Consider the following 22,383-nt stretch of genomic DNA (forward strand, 5'->3'; position numbering starts at 1 on the left):
CCGTCGCATGTACACCAAAAAGGTATCATTAAAAACTACAGCTTATCCCGAAAAAAATAAGCCATCATACCACTTAATCGACGGAAAAAGAAAAAAGTTATGGCTCTCGGAATTTGGCGAAATAAAATAAATTTTTTTTTTACACTTAGGTTTTAACTTGTAAAAGTAGTAAAATATAGAAAAAACGATATATATTTGGTATCTCCGTAATCGTATTGACCCACAGAATAAAGTTAACATGTTGTTTTAATTGCACAGTGAATTCCGTAAAAACGGCACGCAAAAAACCATGGAGGAATCTTGTTTTTTTTTTATTTTTTACCCCACAAATAATTTTTTTCCCATTTCCTAGTACACTATATGGCAAAATAAATGGTTCTACGAAAAACTACAACTCGTCCCGCAAAAATCAAGCCCTCATAGTACTATATCGAAAAAATAAAGACGTTTTGGCTTTTGGAAGGTGGGGAGGAAAAAACGAAAATGAAAATCTGAAAAAGGGCTGCGGCGGGAAAGGGTTAAATAAATACATACAGATTTAAAAATTGAGTCATACAGAGCATGAAAAAGGCATCTGTCAATATTCACAGAATGTAAATAACTCCCGGACAAAGGCAGTGTGCCGAAACACGCGTCGGGTCTGGCGTCTCTGCAAAAGCAGCAATATGGGTAGGTTTCCATCCAAATTATGTTGTGAAAGTTTGGGCACGTTTCACATTATTGATTCAGTAAATCTGCTAGGGCTCTTTATTGATACATGTAACATACTTTATCTTCCATCAATTTGCGTGAACCCTATACATAGGGTTCTCCTGGCCCTACAGTATTTATGGCTTTGCTAATATATTCTTGTGTTATTACCTGCTGTGCTAATATATTCTTGTGTTATTACCCCCTGTGCAAGCAATAGCACAGTCGACTGCGCTATTGACTCCGTCAAACCAACGGAACCAATCAATGGTGAGGGAAATGGAAGTGGGTGTTTCAGTTTGCCATTCCATTGAGGGGTTACCCGACGGAAACCTTGGATGGAAGGACAGTGAACAGGCCCTTACTAATGTTTTTTTTTTTGTGTTTATGTTTTTTTGCAGGTTCGGTCGTTGGACTACGTCGATTCGAGGACTACTTCGATTACGTGTTTTTTTTATTATCAATAAAATGGTTAATGAGGGTTGTGGGGGGGGGGGGGGGGTTTATTTCAATAAACCTGTTTTTTCAATGTCTTTGTATTTTTTTTAAATTTTATTAATTCTGTCTTATTAATAGCTGCTGGCTGATTGACAGCGTCCATTACTAAGGTGGTGCTTAGTGTAAGCCGGTGCAGAGGCAAACACTTACTCCCATTATTACCCGGTACCCACCGCCACCAGGGCTGCCGGGAAGTGCCGGGTACGATCCATTACCCGACCATCTGCGGTCGCAGGTTGGTATTATTAGGCTGGGAAAGGCCAAACACAGTGGTCCTTCCCACCCTGGTAATGCTAGCCTGCTACTGCTATGTTGTATCTGGTTGGTTATGAAAAATTGGGGGAGGGGTCCCACGTCATTTAAAAAAAATAATAATAATAATAAATAATTGGAAAGAATGATGTGGGGTCTCCCCCCTTTTTCATAACCAGCCAGATACAACATAGCAGCAGCAGGCTAGCATTACCAGGGTGGGAAGAACCACTGTGTTTGGCCTTTCCCAGCCTAATAATACCAGCCTGCGGCCACGCCAGTGTCCAACCATCACTACAGATGGTCGGGTACTGGAACGTACCCGGCTCTTCCTGGTGGTGGTGGGTATCTGGGTGATAATGGGTGTTAGTGTTAGCCTCTTCATGTCTAACATTAAGCCTCGCCTTTGTAATGGATGTTGTCAATCAGCCAGGGGCCATTACTAAGATGGTAGTAATAAAGTTAAGAAAAATACAAGTACATAGAAAAATATTTTATTGAAATAAAAATCCCACACAATCCTCGTTATCTATTTTATTTAGAATAGAAAAACCCCCGTTATCGAAGTAGTCCTCGAATCCGAAGTAGTCCAACAACCTAATCTCGAAATAAACACAAACACACGAAAAAAAATTAGTAACACGTAAAAAAGCAAAACAATTATTATTCTTACCTTTCCTGGGTCCAGCGCTGGAGCCGCAATGTCAGCAAGCTAGGCTCTTTATATAATCCTATAACGTGTGATACTGTCTGCTGAGCCACTGTATCTAATCCTATCATGTGTGATACTGTCTGCTGGGCCCTATACCTTATCCTATAATGTGTGATACTGTCTGCTGAGCCAGTGTATCTAATACCATCATGTGTGATACTGTCTGCTGGGCCACTGTATCTAATACCATCATGTGTGATACTGTCTGCTGGGCTTTATATCTAATCCTATCGTGTGTGATACTGTCTGCTGAGCAACTGTATCTAATCCTATCCATAGCTATAGGGCATTAGTGCTATAGATATGCTGTCTCCTATACACATATACATACACGCACATTTTTTTTTGGGGGGGGGTATATGTATTGAGGCTATTTCCTCTGGCGTTTCAAGACCTTAGTGACACCTCTGGCTGCTAGTGCTGCATCGTTGGGTCACTTAGGAGACCCAGCGATGCAGCTGAAAATGCAGGCCCTCGGCCATGAGAAGTTTGGGGGGGCCCAAGAAGAACCTTCACATCGGGGCCTGTGAGCCTTTAGCTATGCCCCTGCGCTCATTCTGTGTATATGCTCCTTGCATAGACAAGACGCCTTTTTCATTATCTGTATGACAACATTTTTAAATCTGTATGTATTTATTTAAATAAAGAAATTTTGTGTATCTCTTTATAACTTATGTGTTAATTGAACCCTTTTTCTGTAGGTTATATGTATTGTGACGGGTCAATGCACCAGGGATTACTTGGTTAGTAACATTTTCTTGCCACTCAATGATATATGGTGGATATAATAATTATTATTATTATTTTCCTGTGGCAAGATCAAATCTGAATATACCAATAGGCTGTCCTTGCCGTTGCAGCTGACACCCGGTGGTGATGGTACCGTTTCAGCTCCTGAGCCCACACTATCACCACGACGTACCTGTATTGCGCTTTGCGGGAACCCCTTCCCGACAGCGCCGTATACACTACCGTTCAAAAGTTTAGGGTCACTTAGAAATGTCCTTAATTTTGAAAGAAAAGCACAGTTTTTTTCAATGAAGATAACATTAAATTAATCAGAAATACACTCTATACATTGTTAATGTGCTAAATGACTATTCTAGCTGCAAACGTCTGGTTTTTAATGCAATATCTACATAGGTGTACAGAGGCCCATTTCCAGCAACCATCCCTCCAGTGTTCTAATGGTACATTGTGTTTGCTAACTATGTTAGAAGGCTAATGGATGATTAGAAAACACTTGAAAACCCTTGTGCAATTATGTTAGCACCGCTGTAAACAGTTTTGCTGTTTAGAGGAGCTATAAAACTGACCTTCCTTTGAGCTAGTTGAGAATCTGGAGCATTACATTTGTGGGTTCGATTAAACTCTCCAAATGGCTAGAAAAAGAGAGCTTTCATGTGAAACTCGACAGTCTATTCTTGTTCTTAGAAATGAAGGCTATTCCATGCGAGAAATTGCCAAGAAACTGAAGATTTCCTACAACGGTGTGTACTACTCCCTTCAAAGGACAGCCCAAACAGGCTCTAACCAGAGTAGAAAGAGAAGTGTGAGGCCCCGCTGCACAACTGAGCAACAAGACAAGTACATTAGAGTCTCTAGTTTGAGAAATAGACGCCTCACAGGTCCTCAACTGGCAGCTTCATTAAATACTACCCGCAAAACACCAGTGTCAACGTCTACAGTGAAGAGGCGACTCCGGGATGCTGGCCTTCAGGGCAGAGTGGCAAAGAAAAAGCCATATCTGAGACTGGCTGATAAAAGGAAATGATGAATATGGGCAAAAGCACACAGACATTGGACAGAGGAAGATTGGAAAAAAGTGTTATGGACAGACGAATCGAAGTTTGAGGTGTTTGGATCACACAGAAGAACATTTGTGAGACGCAGAACAACTGAAAAGATGCTGGAAGAGTGCCTGATGCCATCTGTCAAGCATGGTGGAGGTAATGTGATGGTCTGGGGTTGCTTTGGTACTGGTAAAGTGGGAGATTTGTACAAGGTAAAAGGGATTTTGAATAAGGAAGGCTATCACTCCATTTTGCAACGCCATGCCATACCCTGTGGACAGCGCTTGATTGGAGCCAATTTCATCCTACAACAGGACAATGACCCAAAGCACACCTCCAAATTATGCAAGAACTATTTAGGGAAGAAGCAGGCAGCTGGTATTCTATCTGTAATGGAGTGGCCAGCGCAGTCACCAGATCTCAACCCCATAGAGCTGTTGTGGGAGCAGCTTGACCGTATGGTACACAAGAAGTGCCCATCAAGCCAATCCAACTTGTGGGAGGGGCTTCTGGAAGAATCGGGTGAAATTTCTCCTGATTACCTCAGCAAATTAACAGCTAGAATGCCAAAGGTCTGCAATGCTGTAATTGCTGCAAATGGAGCATTCTTTGACGAAAGCAAAGTTTGAAGGAGAAAAGTATTATTTCAAATAAAAATCATTATTTCTAACCTTGTCAATGTCTTGACTATATTTTCTAGTCATTTTGCAACTCATTTGATAAATATAAGTGTGAGTTTTCATGAAAAACACAAAATTTTCTTGGTGACCCCAAACTTTTGAACGGTAGTGTATATACAGCGGATGTCGTGAAGGGGTTAATGATAAAGGATTCTTTTTTTGTCGCATTCTAAGAGTCATAACTTTTTTTTATTCCGTCAACATTGCTGTAAAAGAGCTTGTTTTTTTGCGGAGCGAGTTGTATTTTTCAATTGCACCATTATTGGATGAACATGACATAATTGATTAAAAGGAACCGGTCACCAGCATTTCACCTATTAAACCAGCAATACCTGGAGGAAGTGGGTGAATTTTTTTTTTATATAACCTATAATTATCTTCTAAATAGACTCTGTAACTTTAGTATTCAGTTTTTTTGTGTTCCTGCACTGCATGCTAATGAGCATAAAAGAGGCATATCTTAGTTCGAAAAGATATAGAAGAATAGAGAGCACGGCACTCACCACTTGCAAAAAAAGTTTTTTTTTATTCTATGTTGAGGCAGGCATAACACGGGAGTTGAAGACAATAGAGCCTACGACCGTTTCACGTCCTCCAGACGCTTTATCAAGGCCTGCTCAATATAATTTCCATTTATTTTTTACTTTTTCTGACAGCATATTTTATTTAGGGGTATGCAGAGGCGTAGGTAGGTTCTCCAGCACACAGGGCAAAGATTCAGATTGGCGCCCCCCCCCCCCTCCCTCAACATCACCTTCCTCCTTGCCATGCTTGCTTTCTCTACCAATGAGATGTAAAAAATGTTTCACTTTTTTTTAAGTAACTCGAGCATAAAACCATTTGTATATTTTACAAGTAATATAGTTATATAAGGTAGTTACTATAACAATATATTAAGTGAAAGAGATCAGTGTGCCTGACTAAAGCAGATTGTATAACTGAGGTTAATGAGACTATATGTTGACATCTTGTAGATAGCTTGATAAAGACCCATTCATGGGTTGAAACGTTGCAAGTGTTTTTATGCTTGGTGAATAAATCAAATACACTTCTTTGGATTATCTTGAGTGCTGCAGTTCCTTTTTTCGATTGCAAATCCAGAGGCTATGCCACAAATATCTGATAGATGTGGGTACCAACTCTAGGAACCGCACTTATCTCCCGAACTGTAGTCCCGTGCTAGCTGCGACATATAGGCAGTACATTGGTGCTGACAGGACAGGACGTGAGCTACGCTGTTTCCGTAACTCCCATTAACTTCTATGAAAGTTACAGAACAGCGTAGCTCACGTCCCATCCTGTTGTGCACCAATGCACCGTCTGCATACAGCAGTGTTATGGAATAAATATATGTATAATGTATCTGGGGCCCCAAGGAGTGAAATGTTATAGAGGAGAGCATGTGAATGGGTATTTTAGAAAGGGTAAGAGAAGAAATAGTTTGCAGCTGCTCTGCTGTCTCTTTTGAAATTGCGAACAGATGGCAGTCAATCACTTGACCAACCCCCCCTAAGCATAAAAGGGAATACCTTGTGTTCCACCAATGGGTTTTATTGAATATACAGATGACTCATATGTTATGGAATGTTTTTGTTCTGACGCTATAAAAGCGACCACTACAGTTAAATAAAGTCAGAAGGATTTTTACTTTGAGAAACGTCTCAGTGTATCTGTTACTTCTCCGAGCAGCTCGCCCCCCCCCACCTGATTTGAACCTGCATGGAGATCAAGGCGTAACGTGACCTCAAATTGCGATCACAGAAATTGGCGCCCGAACCAGGGACTTGACCAGAAGGACGGCACCCCACCTAGGGGATCTCCCGGGACTTGAATGGCGACCACCCGGACGAAGGAACGTGCAGACCACTGCTGCAGCAAGGTAAGAAGACTTAATTCTTACAAACTCTGCTCTGCACCTTCCTGTCTGGTAGGTCACCTTCCCGGTAGTACTCCTGAGGAATAGAGGGGCCACATGAGGGTATTTTTAGTGTAAAAATCTGGTCAAGTCTATATGTAATCCTACCCTCAGGATAAAGTGCCTGATCTCCATGGCAGTATTTGTATGAATGTTGTAGGAACCCAGTTTTGTGTCACAAATGCATTTTAGAATAAGGAAATTGTTTTTGGAAAAAACTTCCGATAATCCGGCAAATTACCAGAAACATGTGTACATGCTTCAGGTGACTACGGGGATTATGATAGGCTAAATTTTAGCCCGAAAATCGAAAATTTTGTGCAATCTGATAATCCGGCAAAATACCGAAAATGTGTGTACAGCATTGAGGTACTTGCGGGGATTATCATGCACTGATTTTCAGCTCAAAATTCCAGAATTTTCTGCAATCCGATAATCCGGCATGTCAAATGAACAGCTTGATTTTACGTTTGCCTTGTTATTTGGATTAGGAATATTTGTCATATTACTGTTATGGTGTGGAGGATATCTCCTTGAGTGGTGTCTCAGACGAGGAAAGTTATAAAAGGACTGTGAAAGGGAAAGATCCTCTGGCCAGAGTAGAAGAGTTAGTACGGAAAAAAAAATCTGTAACAAAATAAGAAGTATCAAGTGGATAAGTAACTGTCGAAAATAGGCAAGAAAGAAATTTGTCTATCAGGAAACTTACCCCTTGAATTACTTAGGGTGTGCCAAAAAAGGCCACCACTTACAGTCACAAGACGAGGAACTTGGTGTTCCTATTAAGGAGTTTCGAGGGGATAAGTAACTGTCTAAAATAGGTGAGGGAAAAAAAAAAAAAAAAAAAAAATTCACCTATCAGGAAAATTACCCCCTACGTAACTTAGGGTCTGCCCATAGGCAACCACTTATAACTAGGTAAAATGGGGAACTTGGTGTCCCTATTACAAGATGAGCACCCACAAGGACTGACAGCCAAACAGGTAGTGGCGGAAAAAGAGGGAAAGGATGTGACAAAAGGAACGAATCAGTTAATGAAGGCATGTGGAATGGGAAAAGCGGGAAGATTAGATCTGGAAAAATGGAATGAATGTTGTGACACAAAACATGGATGGTTGAAAGATAAAAGGTTACAGGGGAAAGCAGAAGCATTGAGAAAAGTGTCAGAAGAAGTAGTACGAGGAGGTTGTCAGAGGAAATTCATATATTATAAAGTAAAGTTTAAAGCAAAGGAAGTGATAGAAGTAGTAGCTGTTTTAATGTTGCAAATGACCTTATAGTAAATTCCCATATGGTATAATTTAGAATCAACTAGTGTGATAAGAGAAGGGGGAGGTGGAGAACAGCTGCTAGTGAGATAAGAAATGTAATCTTGTTCTTGAAATGAATGGACACAACATTAAATGCTGATATAGATATTTTGTATGACTTTGTGTCATATTGTATGTATTAGAAAACAGGACCAGCCGACGCCCGGTAATGGCGTCCGTACCTCATGTTGAGTGTGTCCTCATTGTTGGTGGGAAACCCCCTGCGCACTGTTTCCAATGGGAGAGGCTGCCCCCCCCCCTGCCCCTGATGTGGCCACGCCCGGCCCATCCAAATCAGTATGAAATAATCACCTTGTTAATTTTGTTATTTGTAGTGTTTTTTCTATTTTACAGAAGTTCCAGTCTAGTTCACTGATGAAACAACACGTAATTATAAGATAGAGATGGTGGCCGTCAGATTGTACGGTTAAACATTAACGTAGATAATTCCTATACAATGGTGTGATAAATGATTGCAGATACGTATGTTGTTTTGCCGGCATTGAAAGTGTTAAGATTGTGAGAAGTTGTGAGAAATGAGTTTGTGACCCCCCTCCCTCCCCTCTAAAGTGTGCTGTGTTTGGGAGGAGGAGGAGGGGGGCTGACTGGGTGCAGTCTGCAGGGCTGATGAGACAAAGGGATCTCAATATGCACTGCTGATATATATATATATATATATATATCAGTAATGTCTACAAACCGAAATACATTTCTTCTCTTTTGCGCAAGCGCTGTTGGTTATAAAAGTTACGATATTTATGTGTTATGATGTGATCAGATTTCATGTGTTTTGATGATAATTCAGATGTATTAAACTACAGATACTGTGAGACACGGGGGTTTTGAAAATGTATGTGCCCCCACCGTTATACTGTTTATTGGTTTGCAGTAATTAATGTTATCAGAGATAATATTTTCTGTTTTATTGAATAACTAACTACAATTGTTTTATTTTTGATTTCACACATGAGTTATGTCATTGTAAAGATAACATGTTTGTCAGGAAAAAGTCATTTTTGTTTCAGGCTGTTGTACATTACAAGGGGTTAAATTAGTGTTATGTTGAGATGTAGTTTTGAACTCTGCTACATCACTCTCGCAGAGTCCACAAAGGGGGGAAGGGTGAAGGAACTGATCAGGTACAATTGTGGTTTATGTGTAAGAGACCATCCCCCTCCAGCAAAGTTACACAGGAGGTGATGTGACGTCACTCACACGAGTTTTTATGGATTTAGATGAGGGAGAAGGCAAAACAAAACTTGTATATTACTGCTATTCTAACTCAAGTACAACCTAAGCATTTGTCAACTGCAAGACATTTGAGATTAACCTGTGCACTCCTTCTCCCTGAGCAGGTCACACTCCATAGCTGTACTACATTGAACGCAGCTACCTTACTGCCTTTGGAGCAAGGGGGAGAAGACGTAGGTAAAGTATGGTCACAATTTTTGCCTGAAACTGATGAACATGATTGTATGGCCCTTATGGACCAGGAAACAGTGGGGTTTGCACATGTAAAAGATACCCCACTCCAAAACCCAGACTCTTTGTGGATGGTTCAAGGTATTGTGTAGAAGGATCTTTTCTTACAGGATATGCAGTAACCACCGAAGATGTAGTCCTAGAAGCAGCCTCCTTACCAGCGTCCCGCTCAGCACAAGAAGCGGAGCTTAAGGCCCTGGCAGCAGCATGCCAACATGCAGAAGGAAAACAGCAAATATATACACTGACTCTCGTTATGCTTTTGGGATTGCACACGATTATGGCCCCATATGGAAGGCAAGACAATTTTTGACCTCTGCAGGTACACCTGTAAAGAATGCAGACTTTGTAAAATACTTGATGGAGACCCTGATGTTACCCACAGAAGTAGCAGTAGTAAAAATTAAAGCTCACACTAAGGTGAGTTCACCAGAGACAAAAGGGGAAATGCTCTGGCAGACGAAGCAGCAAAGCAAGCAGCACAGAAGCTACCCGTGTTAGCAGCCGTATGTCAGATAAAAGATCCAGAGGAAACAAGTCCAGCTGTAAGCCCGGAACTACGGCAAAAACTTCAAGGACAAGCAACAAAAGAAGAAAAAGACAAGTGGACGGCCCAAGGAGCAACGCTACGAAAAGATGGCCTCTGGCAGTGCCAGAATAAACTGTGCCTGCCTAAGACAATGTTCCCAATGATGGCCCAAATAACACATGGAGCAACTCACCAATCAAAAACGGCAATGATGGACTTGGTAAACAAGGTGTGGTATGCTCCAGGGTTTAGTGTGATGGCCAGCAGTTTTACACAAGGATGCATGATCTGTGCAACACATAATATTGGAAGAACTGTAAAAGTACCACAGAAGCACACACCCAGACCTATATATCCGTTCCAGAGACTGCAGATAGACTATATTCAATTACCCAAAGTTGGTACCTATGAGTATGTGCTTGTTTGTATTGATCTTTTTTCAGGATGGCCAGAAGCTTTTCCAGTAACCAAAGCTACAGCCGTAGCCCAGCAAAGAAACTGATCAACGAGGTGGTGTGCAGATATGGAGTTCCAGAGATGATCGAGAGCGACAGAGGAACTCATTTTACGGGTGAAATCATGAACTATGTGTTGTCAGCTCTAGGCATAAGTCAAGCCCTACATACACCATACCATCCACAAAGTAGTGGGAAGGTTGAGAGACTAAATGGGACTCTCAAATTGAAAATCCAAAAAGTAATGGTAGAAACCGGGAAACCATGGACCGAGTGTCTACCATTAGCCTTGTTCTCAGTAAGATACACGCCCACAAAAAGAACAGGTCTCAGCCCATATGAGATCTTATTTGGGTCGGCTCCCAGATTAGGATGTTATTTTCCACAGGTGCTCCAAATGCAGTATGGTAGACTAACAGATTATGTATAAACGCTGAACAAACAATTGACCAAGGTGCATGCACAAGTCTTTGCTTCCATTCCAGGTCCTGATTCAGTTGACGTATAAGCTAGAACCAGGAGATTGGGTCGTTGTCAAAAGACACGTGAGGAAAAGTCTAGACCCAAGATTTGATGGTCCTTTTCAAGTCCTACTCGTTACAAGCACCTCTGTAAAGCTCGAAGGAAAGACAAGCTGGATTCACGCCAGTCATTGTAAAAAGGTTCTTCAGCCAGAAGAATGAAGATCTTTGCGGTTGTTGCGGCGGTTGTTGCGTGTGCTCTTATACAAAAAGGCAGAACTGCTACTCCTGTACACGTAATCAGTACAGAATCACTGGAACAGTTCAGGACAGTGTGGGCGAATGCCACAGTGGATAGAAAGCAGGGTAACTACACCTGTAAGGCCAATGACCCGTGTTATACTACAAATGTGACTACAACCGAAGGGACTTGGAGAAAAGGACCACATGGAGGGACTGTGTACCTTCACATAGACAAAACAGCCAACATTAGCATACAAGAAAAGACGCCGGGGCTGTTGTTTTGTTGTTATGAATCAGATTTACAGTATCTACAGAAATATACAACCAGTAAAAATAGAAATGAAATGATAAATAAGACTTATGAAAGATGCAACAAGGAGAGGCTCAACTTTACGATTGTAATAAAAGGAACTGATGGGATGATATTATGTATGAATAATAGCCAAATAAGAAATAGAATATATTTTGTATTCTTGATAACAATTTTAAGAGATAGTTTTAAGCCACATATAACAGTACAAAGTCTGGAAAGAATCCCACACACTTGTAAGAGCGCTGTAACCCAACAGCAGAAAAAGAATGTACACTTCAATATTTCCTTCCCTGAATCCCCCAGCTGTCATAGACAAAAAAGAGAATGGTATGACCCGCTATTAGGAGGGGCAGGAACGGGATTAGGAGTATTGAATGGTATACAGTTAGAAACAGTTATGAACAAATGAAACTCAGTGGGAGACGACACATCTACTGCATTAAGGATAGGTGCCTCATGGTTACCTACTACCTTTGTCTTACAGCGAAAAGAGTTAGCTATAGATGAACTATTTCTAAATGTTTTTAATGAAAGTATGCTAAGCGAATATAGAACATTACAGAATGTATCAACTTTAGTAAATTGGACAGTATGTACGCTTAAAACCATGTGGCAACAAGAACAGATGAATAATTGTAAGAATAAATTGTTTAGTAGTCATGTTAGGCAATGGACAGACATTCTGCCCATAGGAAAGAGAAATGATACGTGGTTATTGTTACAGCCTGAGTATACTGAGTGTACACCTAAATGGTGCGCAGGAAGACTAATAGCATTCAATGTGAAAAATCCTACTCTATTATGCAAATTTATTGTTATGGTAATGACTGATCCGGTGACATTATTAGGACAATATTGGATGCCAGAAATGAAAGAAACACACATAGATTCTCAAAATAAGACAAGGAATATAGATTTGTGCCAGTTAACAGAGCAAGGATATGTATGTAATCAACAGTCAGGGATATATGAACCCTGTCTAATGCAGCACCAGGATAATGTATGCGCACTCACTATAATCCCAGAAGCTAACCTACAGGTTTATATTGAAGTAGGTCCACAGCATGTATGCTTAATAACTAACAACAAGCAGACCCTTAGCCAGTTTAAACTCACAGGACCATTTTCAGGATGTCTATACAATGTGACGCATTTGACTTGGGGGAACCAAACTATAGTGTTCCTGCCTACTTTAGAAGAAATAATGTCCACTGTATGGGTACCTGAACCTTTGCCCTATGGAAATTTTAGTTTGCCACTGGAAGAGTTAAAACAAGTGTTACAAAAGTCTAAAGTCGTAAAGAAATTGATAGCAGCCCATAATGTAACTCTAAGTAAAGTGAAAGTATTGGCTACAATAGCAGCTAGGGAAGTAATAAATTTATCGTCAGCAATAAAAGATGCCAGTGCCCATCATTGGTATGACATATTTACAGGATTTTCCCCCACTGCCACTAAGATACTGCATGTGTTATTCCAACCCTTGATATGTTTCATAATATTATTTATATTGCTTACATGTTTTAATTGTTATACATTTTGCAAAATAAGGGAAGCATTCAGTCAGAGGCCTATACATTATGATGAAAGAGTGTTGTGAGATTACCCCACCTACATACCTGTGTGAATCAAGTGAAGAAATGGATCGAAGCCTTGCTATCAGGAGATAGAAGTAGCATTGGAATTTAGGTGTTGGTAAAATCACAAAAGGAGGGATTGTTATGGAATAAATATATGTATAATGTATCTGGGGCCCCAAGGAGTGAAATGTTATAGAGGAGAGCATGTGAATGGGTATTTTAGAAAGGGTAAGAGAAGAAATAGTTTGCAGCTGCTCTGCTGTCTCTTTTGAAATTGCGAACAGATGGCAGTCAATCACTTGACCAACCCCCCCTAAGCATAAAAGGGAATACCTTGTGTTCCACCAATGGGTTTTATTGAATATACAGATGACTCATATGTTATGGAATGTTTTTGTTCTGACGCTATAAAAGCGACCACTACAGTTAAATAAAGTCAGAAGGATTTTTACTTTGAGAAACGTCTCAGTGTATCTGTTACTTCTCCGAGCAGCTCGCCCCCCCCACCTGATTTGAACCTGCATGGAGATCAAGGCGTAACGTGACCTCAAATTGCGATCACAGCAGCTAGTGGTTGCCTCACCAGGCAGGACAAGGTCAGGGAACCCTTGTTCGGGAGATAGGTGTGGGTCACACATGTAGGACCTGCATCTATCAGACATCTGTCAGGCTGGGGGTTTGAATCTCCCTAATGCAAACTACATACGTGCCCATATTTGAGAGGGTAAAACAACTGAACATACATTACCAGGCATCGACAAAATGAGACAAAAGGCAACAGCACAAAAAGAAGTATACGGGCACAAAGGAAAATCAAAGGCAGCTCACAATTGCCATTTACGTCAACCTATGAACTATTTTTGGGAATATCAGGAAAAAGATCATGAATATTACATCGGCAAGGAGCCGGATACAAGACAAGAATGAAAGGAGTAGAGTTTTCAAAATTTGCCCAGAGAACCACTGTAATAAGAAATTAGAAAAAGGGATTGTTTCAGCAGCTATCATATCCTCCATAGACATAATGCTGTTAAATTCAGCAGCCCACTGATTTACACACTGTATAAATTATGAATTGTGTATAGCTGTTAGAAAGTGGTGAAGACTGGTCAAACGCATAACGCGTTTGACCAGTTTAATGGGGCCTAGTATAATCAAGAAAAGGTCCATTTCTAATGAGAATTGTACATCTACTGGAAAAAAAAAAAAAGATTATTGAATAAAGACCTAATACCACTAAGCAGTTTAATCTTGGAACAACTCCACCAAATGTGCTCCATAGCTCCTCGGTCAGTCCCATATCTCCAGCAAAAATCAGATTGGGAAGGAAAAACAGAATGAAACCATACCAGAGTCTTATACCACATGGCAAGTATTTTATAAACACTTTCGTGTAGCCGGTAGGAGATAAAGATTTTGTGGGTAAACAAAATAACCCTCACCAGGGGCGTAGCTAAAGGCTCATGGGCCAGGGTGCAAGAATTCAGCTTGGTCCCCCCTACCACTCCCCAACACCACAATCATCATCAGACCCCTGCGCGCGCCTATGCCCAGACGCCTTGCCCAACAGCCCCCATAGTATAATGTCCCCACACAGTATAATGCTCCCATAGCTGCCCCCACACAGTATAATGCCCCATAACGTATAATGCCCCCCATAACAGCCCCATACCGTATAATGCTCTCCATACAGTATAATTCCCCCATATCAGCCCCCATGCAGTATAATGCCCCCATCTTATCAGCCCCATGCAGTATAATGCCCCCATATGTGCATAACAGAAAAATTGCATAATTACTTACCTATCCCCGTTCCCACGTCAGGTGGAGGATCCTTCGCCTCCTCCGGTGTGTGCTATGAGTGACTCAGTGCAGGCAGGCGTGATGATGTCGCTACATCCCGCCTGCCTGCGTCGAGCCACTCAGGGCACAGTCAATGCTGGATCAAGGAGATGTCAGCTCCTTGCTCCAGGATTGAATGGAACCGGGACCTCGGTGAGTGACTCGCGACCCCCCGGAGGTCTTCACACGTACCCCCAGGGGGACGCGACCCACAGTGTAGCGATGTCACGATACCAAAATTTGGACTTCGATACCGATACTTCGTTTACATTACGAACAGTAATAATAAAAAAAAAAGTTCTTTCGTTTTCTAATGTGAGCCGCGAGGTGTGATGAATTTTGAATGTGCCTCACATTAATAGTAATTAATCCCATCATGTTTCTCAGTCATAATGGGTTAATGTGTAAGGTACATGATGGAGGTTAAATTCATCATCGCACCTCGCGCCTCACAATAAGTGATAGAAAGCAGTTTTTATTTTATTTTTTTACAGCGTACACACCATAAATGATGCAAAAAAATTGTTGTGCGGGTTATTACGGCCACGTCAATACTGATTATGTGTATGTTTTATGTGTTGAGACTTATTTTTAAGTTTATTTTAAAAACGGTGTATGTGCATTTTTTTTATTTAACATTACTTTGTTTTTACTTTATTTTTAAACTTTAATGTACTGGCCTATATCTATATGCCAGTACATTAGCCTGTGTACTGATAGTACACAGGCAGTTGTAAGGACATACCTAGGTATGCCCTAACAACAGGAAATATGGTAAGACAGTCCTGGGGTCCTTCAATGGACCCTGGGCTGTCTGCCCATATATGGTATGTCCCTCAATCGCATCACAGGGATTCCTGTGATGCGATCCAGGGGCATCCCCTCTTCTCATTTTCCCCTGAATGCTGCAGTCCGCTGTGATCGCAGCATTCAGGGGAATAGCGGCGGAGATGAGAGGTTTCTCTGATCTCCGCCGTTATAGAGAGGGGCTGCGGCTGTGTAATACAGCCATTGCCCCGCTCCTGACAACAAGTGCGCGCGCGGTAAGCATAAGGAGATGCGGCCGGCGCTGCACTAATGAGCGGCGGCGCAGGCACTGAGGACAGAACATGGGGGTGTTTTGTAGTGCGCCCGCCATGTTCTGTCTTCATCATCCTGACGGCACGCACATGTCATGACTCAGGAGCGGGGCAGTGACTGTATTACACAGCCGCAGCCCCGCTCTCATACAGTCATGTGTACTATACTGTATTGTGTTGGATTGTGCAGTTTGCGGTTGAGAGAGGAGGGGGTGCTGTGATTTAACGGGCCCCCCCTCTCCACCGCAAACAGCACAATACAATATATTACAAGGCATCACAACACAACCCATTACATTACAACACATTACAACACAACACATTACATCACAATACATTACATTACAGACTGCAGCTTACCTGGAGTCCTCCGCACCGACTCTTCCACTCCACTGTCTGGAAGACGTGTCATATAACAACACGGTCACATGGTACACTAAGTGTACCATGTGACCGTAACCAGGAAGTGCCTTCTTCAAATCAAATAATTCCAAAAAGAGAACCATGCACCCGCTCCCCTAGGTGCTAGACTATCTACCAAAATGCCTGTTAAGGGTATCAAGGATCCATCTACCTGAACCTTTCCCAGGCAGACATCTTCCTGTCCGCACATGGCCAGAAATTAAAGGGCATCTCAACAAACAGGAAACATGGGGTTTCTGAAAATAGGTCGAGAATTAGAATTCCAAAAGTGGATAAGGATAGGTAAGTATGAAGAAAATGCTCACCCCTATCCAGGGGTCGTAACCAGAATAATGACCCATGCAATAATGGTGACTGGTGAAGCTCTATATTCACCCATCGCTTATTTTGCCTATCCCTTAGCAAATTAAGAGTAAATTAGAAAGAGTATAAACCAAAATCTGGAAGACCCATTATCCCTATTTCCATGTGATTTAATTAACATAGAATATCCAAGACGTGACGTAGAGCCCTTCTGCAGACCGGACTATTTACTAAAACTGGAAGTGTCTTGAAAGTTACAGAGGTAATATTTGAAAATACAATATCTTGGAAATCGTGTCCATTTTAATTACCATAAAAGGGGCAGTGCTATCTATTATTTAAGTTTTGTTTCAAATGAATACAGCAGGGGCTCATAGTTTATTTGGTTGCCGTCACATGACGTTTATGCTCGTCATGAGCGGCTGGACATTTCCACATCATGATGAGGATAGAAGTCATGCTGATCGCGCGGGGCAATGGCTGTAATCTAAAGCCGTAGCCCCACTCTAACGGCGGTGATAGTAGAAACCTCTTCTCTCCGGCGTTAACCCTTTGAATGCCACGATTACAGCTGATCGCGGCATTCAAAGGGAAAATGGAAAAGGAGGACAGTCATTTGATCGCGTCATAGCCCTTTGATACTTTGTATGGCCAGACAACCCAGAGTCAATTGAAGGACCATATTGCTAGCATTACACAGGCTAATGTACTGACATATAGATATATGCCAGTACATTAAAGTTAAAAATCAAAATGAAAAATCCCCCTATGGGATTAAATTTAAATAAATAAATTCAGTAAAAAAAAAATATACATTAATGCACATTTTTTTTTACTATTAATAGTCCCAAAACACAAAATAATAAATTTGCTATCGCTACGACTGTAACAGTCTGCATAACAAATGTTTAGTGGCATTTATTATTATTGTATGCTGTAAAAAAATATATTTGAAAACTGAAGCGGTCTCTACTAAGATAGGCTGACACTTCCCCTAACCTAAATGCAGAAAGGGCTATGTTGAACCCTGATCTATTGTCCTCTCTTTGGTGTAGTTATACCACTCATAAAATACCAAGCACAAGTAGTCCAACCATCAAGGGCGCAATTGAGGCTTTCTGTAAGTTTTTACTATCCAGAGATCCTCCCAGACGTAGTTCTCCTCTTATGCCCTTGATACTAGTGCCTAATGTTTTGAATTGTCCTAACCCCATTTATAGTATATGGAAACAATTAGAGAGTCACAATTGTGGAAGCCTTTAAGGGTGGTACTCTCCCTAACCTGCATTCTTTAATCACAGACCCATTAGGCGGCGCTCCGTACTTCTTACTGACCCAACACTTCACTGATATGGTCAAACAATTCTCAACTACATTCCCCTGGATTTCTGAGCCATCTTGGTTGGAGACATTCTAACTACTCCCCTCCCTCCCAGGAGTCCTGCATAGACCTTTTCTTTTCTGCATTAATGAAAAGAGATTTGCCAAAATGAAATTTAAAAACAAAACAACTAAAACGATAATGTAAATGTGCCAAAAAATGGCACCTACATAAAGTACAACTCGACCCACAAAAAATAAGGTCTCATACAGCTACATCAAACAAAAAACAAAAGTTATAAGCTACGGGATGCGAACAGAAAAATAAAAAAAATATGTCTGTCCTCACGGTCAAAATTGGTCTAACCCCTTAAGGATGTGGACTAGTTGGCAACCTGGGCTTCCATAACACCTCAGCAGTGCCACAGGCTGATCGCTGCTTGAAAATTTCCTTAGAGAGAGGGTGAAACGTTGTGGTGATGAATATTTGGTGAAAAAAATTCCTTTATCTGGAGTGCTGCTTCCCCACTATATATATATATATATATATAGTTACATACACACACGCACGCACATATATACATATACATATATATATATATATATATATATATATATATATATATACACACACACACGTTATCCTTTCCAAATTATGGGAGCCTGTGTATCATGAACCTTGTTTTCTAGGTCTCCTGGAATCATGTGTTTACCTATACTGGTTTTTATTGGTAAGTTTTTAGATGAATGTAAACTGTTTTGTCATATGCATTCCGTCATGAATATGAACAGTTTGAAGTTTGTATTTTAACACTCACTGTACCACGGATCTTGGAATATAGAATTGTACATTTGATCCTTTGCCTGGGTGCCAAATGTATCCTTTGTTTGTTTACTCTCCATACAGCACAGTGTTGCAGAGATATTTTCCTCTAAAACAATTGCTTATAGTGAAGAAAACCTCCAGTGTTAGGCTCAGTTTACATCTGCATTTGGGTTTTCTGCCGTTCTGCTACTCCGTCATATTTTGTCCGTGAAAATGGACGATATCTGCAACGTAGGACCGAAACCGAGCCTCTGACGAAGATGTGAACACTGCTTTATAAAGATGTTTTCTCTAGAAGCAATGCTTTTAGTGGAGAACACCTCCAAACACAGTCCTATAGACTGTTTAACTGGTTGCCGACACAGGACTAGAATATTAGTCCTGAGCGGCGGGTGCTTGCCGCATTAGGATGATCATTCTCGTTCTGTTTGACAGCCAGTGTGCTCGCGCGATCAGGAGCGGGGCAATGGCTGTAATACAACTTTTTCGAAAGCAAGAAATAATATAGACATATTTGGTATAGCTATGACCGTAAAAACCTGTACAACAAATGTGTAACATTATTTATGATGATCGGTGTATGATGTAAAAAAAACTGCAGAGAAACTGCTGTTTTTCTGCATTTTCCCAAAATAAAAATGTATAGAAATTAAACGATAATGTATTTGTACCAAGAAATCGTACCTACATAAGGTACAACTCGTCCAACAAAAAACAAAGTCTCATACAACTACGGTGTACAAAAAAAAAAAAAAGAGCGCCAGGATTCAAAGAGGGAAATATAAAAAAATTCGGTCCTCAAGGCCAAAATTGTCCGTGTCCTTAAAGGGTTAAAAAACTCGGAAGTTGCACTGAGCTGCAATTCAATTGTATGCATGAGGTCTTACCTTTATCTAATAGAAGGACAAATTATTTATAGATAATTAATATAGACAAAAAAACAACAATTTGAATACCTTTGTATACAACCGAGCATTGTCCAAAATTTTACTTTCTTCTTTCAAGCAGCTGTAAATAGTCATTGCCATTTGTACAGGATCCTCTTGGAATATATCCTACAAAAAAAAAAAAAAAACAATCATGAAAACATTGAATGAACTGAAAAAAACCTGAAGTGTGTTGACTAAGATAAAACCTTTGGGTATAAACATAACTGTCGAGAACTCATACGTTCACAGAATTTGGAGACCAGCACAATTTTGAGGCAATAAATGTGGTCTGCTGGCACGCAGCAAAGACTTCCAAACGAAAAGGCCTTGTAATGTGGAAACATTACAATGAATGAAAACAAAACAGCATTTTCGTGCAATATGAAAACGTTCGCTCTATTTTACGGATTGTTTCAATTGCGGTGGTACCCTGTATTTTTTTTTTTATGGTTTACTATATTAACCACTTAACAACATGCCACATACATGTACGTGGCAGCAACTGAGGGGGAAGTATGGAGCAGGCTCATGGGCTAAGCACACTCTGTAGTGTGAAAGTGATTAAAATAATGTTTAAATGAATTCATTTTGTCCCGTGGCCATCTTGCCTCGAGTTTCCATATTAGTTCTTTTGTAATGAATAAGAAACTCCTTTAAGACAAGTTTTTCTGTTTCTAAGTTGAGCTATCTTTGACCTTGCTTCCCATACAAAGCTTGGAGAGAAGGAACAGAGAGTGAGATAAGAGGAGGAGACATGCTCACATATGTATGCGAGTATGTCTCCCACAGCTTAATAGAACAATTTATTGTATGCTTGACAATAAAGATAAGGCCACCTGCAAACCATGATGTGTGAAGAATTATAATAATGCATTTGGAATGTATCGTATGTCTGTAATTGGCTGAATTTGAAATATTGTCACATTGCCTCTGATTAGTTGACCTCAAGCCTACATCCCTTTTGAATGATATTATTGTAATTGAGTTTGGAAATAAACCTCAGAGGATATCAGCAGCATCTGTGTGTTATTACACTCTGATAAATCGTTAAAACATGATTTGAAAGGGGATAAATCACTGAAGGGCGGGTATCGGTTGAACATACTCATTACAAATTTCAGTCTAATATATTTTGGCTCAATTGTTGCGTCAACAGTTTGGTGCCGCAAACGCGGGAGATTGCTAGTCTGATAAACTGTCGCTGGAGGCCTGGCGACATTGCATCAGTGAATATTAAAAACCGTCCGGTATGTAAGAAGCTTATTCTTACAAACCTTCTTCACTCATTCATTGCTGAGGCTGGAATTAGCTCTCATGGTATCTCCTGAACGCAGTAATTTATCCAGAAGTATGAGGTATGTTAAAAGATTTTTGTGTGATGAATGATTGCAGATACGTACGTTATCTTGAGTTGTTGCACATATGTGTGAATCTTGAGGTTCATGGTATGAGAGAATTTTGCCGGCATTGAACATTGAAACTGTTAAGATTGTGAGAACAGAAGCTGTGAGGAGTGAGTGCGTGACCCCCTCCTGTGGAATGCAATGACGTAGCGGATTGTGAAGTAGTGTGAATCCATGGAGTACATCTGTCTGTCTGTGTAAAATGAGAAAGCTGAACGCTGTGTAGTGAACCTGCAATGAACTGTGCTGTTTGGATTTGTGTATTGTTATAGGTCTGTTGGAAATTTCGCTTAATATTTGGCTGTTGTGCAGAAACTTTTAAGGATCAGAGTGGAATGTTATCATGTTGCCCGCTTGCTCTGAGATAAGTCGAGTGTCGGGGACGTCTGGCTCGGCGAGGTACTAAGTGTCCATAACGTGACACAAATTGCCCGTAGGTGGCAGAGCTGAGAGTCACAGACCTCTGACCAGAGTTACAGAACACTAACCCAGCAGAGATGTACTACAAATTGCCCGTAGTTGGAAGAGCTGAGAGTTACAGACCACTGACCAGAGTTACAGAACACTAACCCAGCAGAGATAATGACTGTCTGTATGTGACAGCGGTTGGATATTCGTAGGTGATATCCTGTAGTACTTGTAGTACCGTCAAGGACTTCTGTGGTAGTCCTGATAATGGAGAACTCGGGAGAGCAGAGCAACAGGGGAAGCCCCGTAGTGTGACAAATGACCACAATATTGCATTGATTTTAGAGCTACACCGCGTTCCAAATTATTATGCAAATGTTATTTTTCGCTGATTTTCCTAAATAGTCGATGCAAATGACAGTCAGTATAATCTTCAAGCCATCAACCGTTGGAGTATAATGCAAATTTTATTGAACAAATCTCCTAATGATAACAGATTTTTTTTTAGAAGTAAAAACTCAAAATGCACTGTTTCAAATTATTATGCACAACAGAGATCAAAACATTTTAAATGTTGTAAAGAGAACTAAAATGGTAATTTGTTGAATTTGCAGCATCAGGAGGTCATATTTACAGAAATCAAAAGCTCTTTCAATCAAAAAAAACTTAACAGGCCAAGTTACATGTTAACATAGGACCCCTTCTTTGATATCACCTTCACAATTCTTGCATCCATTGAATTTGTGAGTATTTGGACAGTTTCTGCTTGAATATCTTTGCAGGATGTCAGAATAGCCTCCCAGAGCTGCTGTTTTGATGTGAACTGCTTCCCACCCTCATAGATATTTTGCTTGAGGATGCTCCAAAGGTTCTCAAATGGGTTGAGGTCAGGGGAACATGGGGGCCACACCATGAGTTTTTCTCCTTTTATGCCCAT

At 40.7% G+C, this 22,383-nt stretch overlaps 1 protein-coding gene across 2 annotated transcripts in view; it reads right to left on the reverse strand.

Moving 5' to 3' along the window:
* The window catches only part of STAT1 (signal transducer and activator of transcription 1), a 1,010,933-nt gene that overhangs the window by 814,939 nt on the left and 173,611 nt on the right, over positions 1 to 22,383 (reverse strand). For both annotated transcript variants that reach the window (XM_075829995.1, XM_075829994.1), the window contains exon 4: positions 19,663 to 19,761. In XM_075829995.1, the coding sequence (XP_075686110.1) occupies positions 19,663 to 19,761 (99 nt within the window). The remainder of the gene's footprint in view (positions 1 to 19,662; positions 19,762 to 22,383) is intronic.

The sequence above is a fragment of the Rhinoderma darwinii genome, chromosome 6, assembly GCF_050947455.1.
Source record: "Rhinoderma darwinii isolate aRhiDar2 chromosome 6, aRhiDar2.hap1, whole genome shotgun sequence".
Taxonomy (NCBI): domain Eukaryota; kingdom Metazoa; phylum Chordata; class Amphibia; order Anura; family Rhinodermatidae; genus Rhinoderma; species Rhinoderma darwinii.